This window comes from Oryzias melastigma, linkage group LG12, assembly GCF_002922805.2.
Source record: "Oryzias melastigma strain HK-1 linkage group LG12, ASM292280v2, whole genome shotgun sequence".
In the NCBI taxonomy this organism is placed as follows: Eukaryota; Metazoa; Chordata; class Actinopteri; order Beloniformes; family Adrianichthyidae; genus Oryzias; species Oryzias melastigma.
In genome coordinates, this window is record NC_050523.1 from 5,298,084 (window position 1) to 5,307,427 (window position 9,344).

General features: G+C 36.8%; 1 protein-coding gene across 1 annotated transcript; it reads left to right on the forward strand.

Annotated features, from left to right (window-relative positions):
- The first annotated feature begins 1,179 nt into the window (after window positions 1-1,179).
- tmem174 (transmembrane protein 174) lies at window positions 1,180-6,408 on the forward strand. The gene is made up of 2 exons (XM_024299924.1): window positions 1,180-1,745; window positions 6,195-6,408. Exons 1-2 carry the CDS (start codon window positions 1,192-1,194, stop codon window positions 6,295-6,297), a joined length of 657 nt encoding a protein of 218 aa, XP_024155692.1. The 5' UTR covers window positions 1,180-1,191; the 3' UTR covers window positions 6,298-6,408.
- The last annotated feature ends 2,936 nt before the right edge of the window (window positions 6,409-9,344 follow it).

Here is a 9,344-nt window from a genome sequence, read left to right on the forward strand (position 1 = left end):
CAAAAAAAAAAAAAAAAAACAAGAAAAAAACAACAAAATTCCACCAAGAGCTTCTGATCTGGCTCCCAGTGGTCATTTAAGGAACTGCAACTTTTGCTACTTCCTGTTTGCCACAGGAGTTAGCTTTCCCCCAATTCCCTTGAAGTGATTGAATTTAGATATGTCATATTTATTTGAAAAGATCCCTTGCATCGGGGCCTCTCAAATCAATATAAGCGATTACGAGGGTTAGCTGTGAAAAATGGATGTTCTTTCTAAGAGATTAATCTTTTCTCAACTACTATAACCAAAACACATCTGTAGTAAAGAACTTCTTTCTTGTTTTTCTTTGTAACACTAATGATCTTTGACAAAAAGATCATTAGTTTAATTTAGTCCTCTATGCCTCTCTTTGGTGCAGTGTGATCACACTGCACCAAAGAGAGGTATAGAGGACTAAATGAAACATAAGTGATAAAGATCTTCAGGAATTTATTGCAATTTTACAAGCGGAGGCTTATGCTAGCCCACTAGCTTTAGCAATACCCTTGTACTCACCAGTTCATAGTGCATATTGACTTTAAAAAAACAACCAATCGAAAACTTGTTCGCAATAAGCAAAATCTTCAAAAAATATTGATACATAAAACAACATAAGGAAAACTAAAAAAAAATAAAACTTCCTCCATTGCCTGATTCCAGCAGAAACTGGGCCAGCCTTTTTATTTAGGATGGGTTCCAACCTTGTGAACCATGTGACTGACTGGTCAACGGGACTGGTCCATATAACCCACAGAATCATCCGGGGGGGGAAGAAAAGAAAAAGCTCAGGAGTTACAAATGCAAGTGTGAACTTCAGATCAGGAAAGAACAAACTGTTCACATACTGAGCAGCAGTCCAAACCGAGGTGTCGCTAAGATGACCTCTGCTAACATTTACAGACACCAGCCATAAAATCCAAGCAGTTACACACAAAAAAACATATAAACTTCATTGAACCTACATGATAACAGATAAAACGTGCTGTAGAAATATATATATCAGATATAACAATGTTTTCATAAGATTAATGAGTTCCAAGGCTGCGCCTACATTGTTTTTTCAAAGGAATGACATGTTAAACAGTAACTTGTCCAGTAAACGTCTTCAGGTTACTCAGTATTGTTTTTTTTCCTCATTCATAAACTAACATGGTTGGACAAAGACCTGCGATGGAGACCGGCGCCGTTTCTCTTTCCCAAAGGCAGACAGAAGGCTCGCTGGACCAGGAAAAAACCGGAGCTGCCCTCTTGTTCTCTGGAGTCTTCCTGTCCATGGTGGGGGTCACCTTCACGGTGATGGGCTGGCACCGCTTCCAAACCAGCTCCAGCTTTCAGTGGACCCAACTCCTGGGCCCGATCCTGATCTCAGTTGGAGGGACCTTCATGGTTACCAGCATCTGCAAGTTTAGGTTGATCTCCTGCTGGTACTGCAAGGAGCAAGAGGAGGAGGTCTTTGTGGTTCCTATAAGGGAACCCGCATCCAGAGGACATCCCGTTGTGGTCCACAGCATCAATCAGCCGGTCATGGTGCAGGGCGCCGCGGCAATGCTGTGTATTCCACCTGCGTACAACTTCATAACCCAAGAAGTCCTTCAGGAGAATGAGGTGCACCCTGGGAGCTCTGTGGGAGGCGCCCATGCAGGCCTCCCCTCATATGAGGATGTGTACTGTTTGGACAACGCAGCTTTTACAGGAGAGGGCGACGCTGAAGTGGGGCACAGAGGGTAAGAATTATTAATTTAAGTCGATTAATTTGAAAAAATAAGCTACGTTTGCAAGTAAAGACACAAAAAGGATGATTAAACCTGCCTGAAACTAAATGTTTAACGTTGATTCAGCTCGTCCTCACTAAAACGTCACACAAGCAACTTGTTTTGATTTGATAATTAAGGTTCAGCTATTGACTGTATAAGAGAGAACTGGACATAGTGAGTTTGACCTCACCTGGTTCCAACAAAATGAAGTCAAAACAGTTGCCATTTTTCTGCAATGCGGACATGTTGGAAACCAGACAACACTAATGAGCCGTGATTGATCTGAGCTGGTTGGAGTCGACGTTTCTATGGCGACCACTCTCACTAATCAGGAGTGAGCTTGTTGGAAAGCCACACCCCTTCCTCCTGATTCATAGGAGAATCTGTCTGAAGTGGGGGCCGGCGGGCATCACATTCTTTTATTAAAGCATCTGATTGGCCAGTTTATAAGTTGAACAACTTGCAATGAAGAAATAAATATCATGAAAAAAAATTAGGATTGTCAAGAACATGTTAAAAAAAAAACTTACCAGAGCACGAAAGGTTATTCTTGCAAACATTTCGTCTTATTTATTTTTTTTATCTTTCTAAGAGCAGCATGTACTTGCTATTCGGAACAAAAGTGGGAGGGGTCACTCAGTCCAGCTCATATATACAGTCTTTGGGGTTCAGTTTGCAAAAAGAAAAAAGAAAAAACAATCTTGTTTTAAAACATTTTATCTTCTAATTGACTGATTGTGGACTTGTTATATTTTAATCATTGAATTTAAATGCATAACTGTTACTGGATTTGTGGATCTGCATTTGGTGGAAAAACAAGGAAGTTTAAATTCCGACTTTATAACAGTTCAACTATAAACCCATGGATCATTTAACCACTCAGGTAGTTAATGGTCACATACACTGACTGTAGTAGAGAACTGGACAGAGTGAGTGTGATGTCATCCATAGAAAATGGTTTACTTCCAACTCCAACAACATGAAGCAAATTCAGTTGCAATGTTTTGTAGTATTTATGTCAAAGCCAAAGGATTTCAGTAAGCAGTGATTGGTCTGAGTTTCTATGGCAACCACTCTCACCCAATCAAGACAGAGCTTGTTTGATTTTACATCCTACCACTTAAAAGGGAGCTCGGGAGAATCTGTCAATCAAACATTTTTAACGTTAACGATCACCTACTTTTAAAGCTTTCTGATTGGTCAGTTTATAACTTGAAGAAATAATGTCATAAAAAATTAGGATTATCATGAACGTGAGAAAAAAATAGAGCTGACCAAGACTGGTTATTCTGACAAATAGAATTATTGAGTAATAGCTGTTTATTTCTCTATGGAAGTCTATGGGAATTTGTCTTCTTGGACCCAACGGACACTTCCTGTTTGGAATGCTGGGGGGGAGGGGTCCCGCTCACCAGTTCTTGTAACAATTCTACGTTCACATTTTGCCATCAGAAATGACGTACAACCTCTTCGGCCATCTTTTCAAAGTCCCATTTTTTCAAAATAAAATGCCAGTAGCCATTGCCGCTTTACTTTTGCAAAACCAGATCGGCTGAAAACTGGCATGAGCAGATGTTGAACTGATTTGAAGTGTAAAAGCAACACAAATCTAGAGTTGTCTGGACTTTGAACCATGATGCATTACTTCAACTCAAACTACTTCATACTAAAAGAAACAATACTTTGAACAGTGTGTGTGCTCTTTGTACCAGTTTTTCAAAGTTACAAATTCACAGCATTTCAAAATTTTGCAGCAACTGTGTGTAAAATCAGCCAAATATCAAATCCGGGTTGATGTTTTTTTAGATAGAGACTCTGCAGTTAAAGTAAGTACAGAAATACTTCAAAAAATTCTTAGTTTTATCCAATCAAAGCAAGCTTACATGATTGTTTTTCACAGTCATCTGAAAAATATTTCACTTTCTTAACACAGTAAGACTTTGACCTGAAACGTTGAGATTGACCAAACCTGATAATGTGAAAGGCAGAAGTTCAACACACTCACTGGCCACTTCATTAGGTCCAGCTGCTCATTAATGCAAATTTCTGATCATCCAATCACGTGGCAGCAGCTTAATGTAAGTAGGCATGTAGATATGGTCAAGACGATCTGCTGCGGTCCAAACCGACCATCATTTAGGTGAATTTGTACGTGGCATGATCTGATTGTTTCAGAAGCTGCTGATCTAAAGGGATTTTCACCCACAACCGTCTCCAGGGTTTACAGAGAATGGTCAGAGAAAGAGAAAATCTCCAGTGAGCAGCATTATTCAGTTTTTAGCAAATTTGGAGTTAAGCTTATATTTCAGCTACATGCTAGCTTATTTGGATAATTAATTTTTCATGTTTTAGGCTAATTTGGAACTTGGCTAATATTTTAGCTTTATGCAAACTATTGTGGCTAAATTACACATTTTACCAGTTTTTTAGGCTAATTTGGCATTTGGCTTATATTTCAGCTACATCTTAGCTGTTTTGGCCAATAAAGAACTTTTTCAGTTTTTAGGTTGATTTAGTATCTCGCTAATATTTTAGCCTTATGCTAGCTGTTTTGGCTAAATTACACATTGTAGCAGTTTTTAAGCTAATTTGGCATTTGGCTTATATTTCAGTTACATGCTCACGTTTTTTTTTGGGGGGGGGGTTAGGTTAATTTAGCATTTTACTGATATTTTAGCTAGCTATCAGCTTCAGCATTTCCAGCTATTAGCTCCACCGTTTTTAGTAATCAATTTCAGCATCTTCAGCGATCACATTCCCCTTACAGCATTCACGTCTGCATTATCGCAGGTGATGCTATAAATCTAATTTTAAACATTTTTTAAAATTATTTTTTGATGACGATTACAGAAATTAATTATTTAAAATATGGCTACGTGTGGCTTTCTGTAAAACCGTAAATGTTTACATTTAGACTGCGATTGTTACACTTTTTCTGCTACCCGTTATGTGGCCCTCAGAAGAAAAGTTTGGGGACCCCTGCAATAGAACACCTTTGGGATGTGATGTTACTACAATTTCGTACTCCCAATTTGTCATATATGATTTGGGCCCCCTTCACGTCACTTATTGACATTTTGCGTGTCCACAACTCTTCATTTTTTGACCTGGTGGCTGTTCCCGTTAAAGTCCCCCTCCGAGGAAAATCCTGTTTTTTCAGTTTTTAACATGTATGTGTGGTATTTTTTCTTATGAAAGAACAAATATTATAAGAAATCATTTTGTTTTTTCATTTCCGAGTATTTCTCCTTTTAAATCAATCAAACTGTCTTGGACAGACTCTGTTTGAATGAATGATCTTCTTTCCATCAACAGCTCTGCTGCACATGCACTAAACCCTCATCTGTTCCTAGTGTCTAGTTCAGGTTCTGGAGAAGAGAAGATGGTATCTTCACATTGACTGCAGTCAAATGAGCCGCCGTTCACATTTCTGTGGTCAAATCAGCTGTCACTGGATTTTTTGTGTGAGTTTCATCCAATAATTACGGTAGCAGGACTGAGAACGCTGGAAAATCTCCACCAGACTCCACGGAGCTTCTTGATGTGACCACGGAAATGTGAACGGCGGCTCATTTGACAGCAGTTGGAAAGGATTGTAAATCAATGAAAGAGCATTTTGATGTTAGCTTTCATTATTTTATCAAGAACTCTGAGAAACCAATGATTGAATGTATTGATCACAGCAACGTCAATAAACATTGGAGAATTAGCTAAAAGAGTCTTTGGTGAACTGGAAGGAGAAAGAATCAGGGGCGGGGTTACTCATCTCAGCTCTAATAGCCACGCCCCCTTTGGAAACAGGCTTCAGATTAACATGAAAAATGGCTTTTTAAGACATTTAGGTTGTGGGATTTTGGTTAAAAATTTCACAATCATCATTACAAAACTAATGGGAACTTTAAAAAAAAAGCCCATAAAATCTCTAACACCCGCTTCATAAAAGAGGCAAAGTCTGCACCTGTTCCAACGCTAATTGTAGGATCCTATTTATTTGACATCCAATCAAACGTCCTCTTTCTTGCAATAAACAAAAACCTGCACACCAGCTTTTCTCTTGCTTTTATTGTTTTTAGACGATTAATCCCAGCAGGTTTCCAGGAAAGCAGCTCACTTTAACACAAACAGACATCAGGAATCCTGCAGTTAACCTGGGATGACTAGAAACTCCTGCTCCAATAGCGCCAGCACTTCAGCTCCCTCTCATGTTGTCTCAACTCCTGACCTGTTTCACTATGTTTCCAGGAGTTAACGCCAAATAGAGGAATGATCAAGGGAGAAATTGCTCAAACTGCGTGTTTTCTTTTGAAGGGCGGCGGGGTTTAACCAACTGGGCCTGTAAACATTTTGGATGTCTTCCAGCTCTCCTCTGGCTTCCAGTCTGCCTCAGACTTGATGCTTGCCTTTGATTTTTTTTTTTAGGACGGAGGGTGAAAGAGGACACAGGCAGAGAGGCTCCACCTGTCCACGTCCACCTGCATATGAAGACATCTACCCCTCCTTCCAGAAACACAACCCAACATAAACACGCAGGACCTCCCGTCTGTCTCTGATTATTCCTGTTTCTGTCTAAAAATAATGCCAAACTGATTCCACAACCTGTGCTGTATTTTCCAAATAAACCTACAGAATCTGAGGTGTTTCATTCACAAGAAAAACAAAAAGTGACTTACCCAGATCCTGCCAAGTACCATAATAATTTAGGATGAAGTCATGAAATTCGCCAAGATTAGGCTCCCTGAAAGAAAACCTCATAAAATGAAGATTTATGGAGCTCTGCTCATTTTGAAAGCTTGAAGGTTTTGAAAATATAAACTCTGTGTTCAGTATTAAAAACACACATTCATCCTGCGCCTGTTGTTTCTCAATTGCTGCTTTCAGTGCTGCTGAAAAGAAGCATGTCAGCTGATCGGTGGCCCGGTTTGAAACTGAAAACGCTGAATTTTCACACATCATTTGCTCAAAAACTAAAACGAATGTTTTATAGTTAATTTAATAACATCAACACTTTTTGTTTCTTTATTTTTTTCAGCTCAGAATGCTATAAAAGTACAGGAATCTGTACTAAAAATCTGTAAAAACTTCAATTTGAGTTTTTTTTAATAGTTGTTTGACCTTAGAAATACTGTGCACTGTAAAAAGTGAAACATTGGATCAATTAACAAAAGCTCTGCAATTTGTTACATTTAAAAATATTAGTTTATCATTTTTTTGTTGAGTAAATCATAAACCCCAAATTTTATTTTGATGAGAACTAAAACATTTAAATGTGGTAAGTTTCAGAACTTTAGTTAATTGATCCAATATTTCATATTTTACAGTGCACTTAAAGATTGTTTATTTTTGCCCAACCCAAATTTTTGTGATTCGGCATTAAAAAAAAAAAAAAAATCTGTTTTTTTCCCGTACTTTTTAAGAAATCCCTTTGTGAGTTAAGCTCACAGTTAAGCAATAAAAACTTTATTTAAAATCATTTCCCACTACAAAACATGCAAAGGTTTGTTAGATTTCCTCCTCTGGACTGTCTTATTTTGAAAAGAATAACCTTAATGACACCAAAGATTTAATTTTTGGCATAAATATATACAAAAATCTATTTTTTGCACATTTTGAAACTTTTTTTTTTTTACTGCAAAGATGAATCATAAAGTTTCCATCTGAAAACAGGAAAACAGGGTTTAGTTACACCACACGGGGGCAGAAACACGGGGCGAAAGTGAGCACAGACTCGGGTTGACTGCAAACTAAAACTAATTAATACAAAGATTCTATTTTCTATTTTTATTTTTCATACAAAAAAACAATAGTTAATAAAAAAAATGCAAGTTGGATATTTAATTTGAACTTTCACATGCACCAAAAACTCATTATTTTATCTGGGAATTATAGAAAATAATTAGAAACTATTAATTAAACATGAAAAATAAAATTCCAACTTCTGAAGTTTAATTGTTTCAAATAGAAAAGTTAAATGCAGCTAAAATAGTGACAAACGAAAACATTTTTTAGCCTTTTTTCCAAACAGAAGTCATTGTCCTGCTCTATCATCCTGCGCAGTTCGCATGCGCAGACGAGAAACCGCAGAGGAATATGACTTCCATTATTTTTACAGCTCAGTAAAATGCGGGTGGCCGAAGAAAAAGACCATAATTTCAGCCTTCTGCGAAACTGGAGATCATTTACGAAAGCTGGGCAGCACGCAGAGGAATAACACTTTTCTGCTCCCTAATATAGACTCAAAATCTGGACTTTTTCATAGTAGAACTTGTGCGCAAATGACGCCCCGCTCTGCGCAACAGGTGTTTCCCCTCCTTTCTCCTGATCTGGACACCCTGAAGCTCCCGCAGGTTCCCCCGCAGCTCTGCGTTTGCTGGCGGGTCTGCAGGTATTAAAAAGGCTCAGATAATCCCGCGTCAGGCTGCGGTAATTGGAGCGCTGACCTCGTGTTGCATATTGTGTCTGCATTGTTGCAACAGCAAACACCGTATGGCGCGCGCTCTCAGGAGGAAGGCCTCTCTTTGTGGAGCTCACGCGCAGCTGAAGGTGCTGGAAGTTGAGCTTATTGTGCGCAGAGATTTACAACAAGGAGCTTTGTGATGACTGACAAAAAGCTGCAGGAGTTGATTACACAAACACACACATATGACCAAGCTGGTTAAAACGTCAAAAATATTGAGTTCATTTTTAAATGATTTTTGTGTTTTGTTGATGGTTAGATTTTCTCTACATGTCTTTAAAATTGCTTATTTGTTATTAAAAATAATTATGAACATTTCTTGATAATTTGATTATGCCTTTTTTGGATTATTTATTCTTAAATCGTGGATTAATTATATTTTTGTCTTTAAACTTTTTGAGAACTTTTTTAAAATAAAAAAATATATATTTAAGAAAATGTTTTGTCTCTTATTTCAGTTTTAACTCAAAAGTGGTATTATTTCTGAGGTTTATAAACATGTTCTTTCAAAAAAGGTCAACTTTTTATGCTTTATATTTGTTTTTATTAATTATACCTCATGGTAATTTCAAATCTTAAATTTTAAAATGGTTTAATTTTGCTTTTAATTTATTTTTTCATTTTATAACTTTGTAATGTTAAGAGTATTTCTGGAAATTACGTTTCAAATTAAATATTTTAACTTATAAATTTATATTTAAAAATGTGTATCTTTTATTAGAAAATTAAACGTTCAATTGTCAAAATCGGGTTACATTTTTTATTTTCTTTTGAAATTTTTTGACACTTATCCTATAATTTTGTATTTTATTTTCAACCTCCTGTTTAACCATTTTATTGTTAGAACTTTTACTTTTTTCCATTTCTTGTTTTTGCCCTTTTAGAATATAGATTTTAGGATTTTAAATTTTCTTTATTAACATTTTTTTCTTTAAATGCTAGATTTGTTTTACAAACTTTTTCCCAGTATTTTTTTTTAAAAAACTGCAAATGAAAATGAGTATAAAATAAATAAATTCCTGATTTCCTCGGTTTCCAGGGAGATAAATGTGTTCTATTTTTGTGGGGGAATTACCCATTTAAATGATGTTTAATAATAAAGAAAAGTCTTCTGT

Excerpts from the sequence above, each read along its gene's own strand:
- tmem174 (XM_024299924.1), top strand. The coding sequence starts at position 1,192 with ATGGAGACCGGCGCCGTTTCTCTTTCCCAAAGGCAGACAGAAGGCTCG. Across the intron at positions 1,746-6,194 it reads GCTGAAGTGGGGCACAGAGG|GACGGAGGGTGAAAGAGGAC; the intron begins GTAAGAATTATT and ends TTTTTTTTTTAG.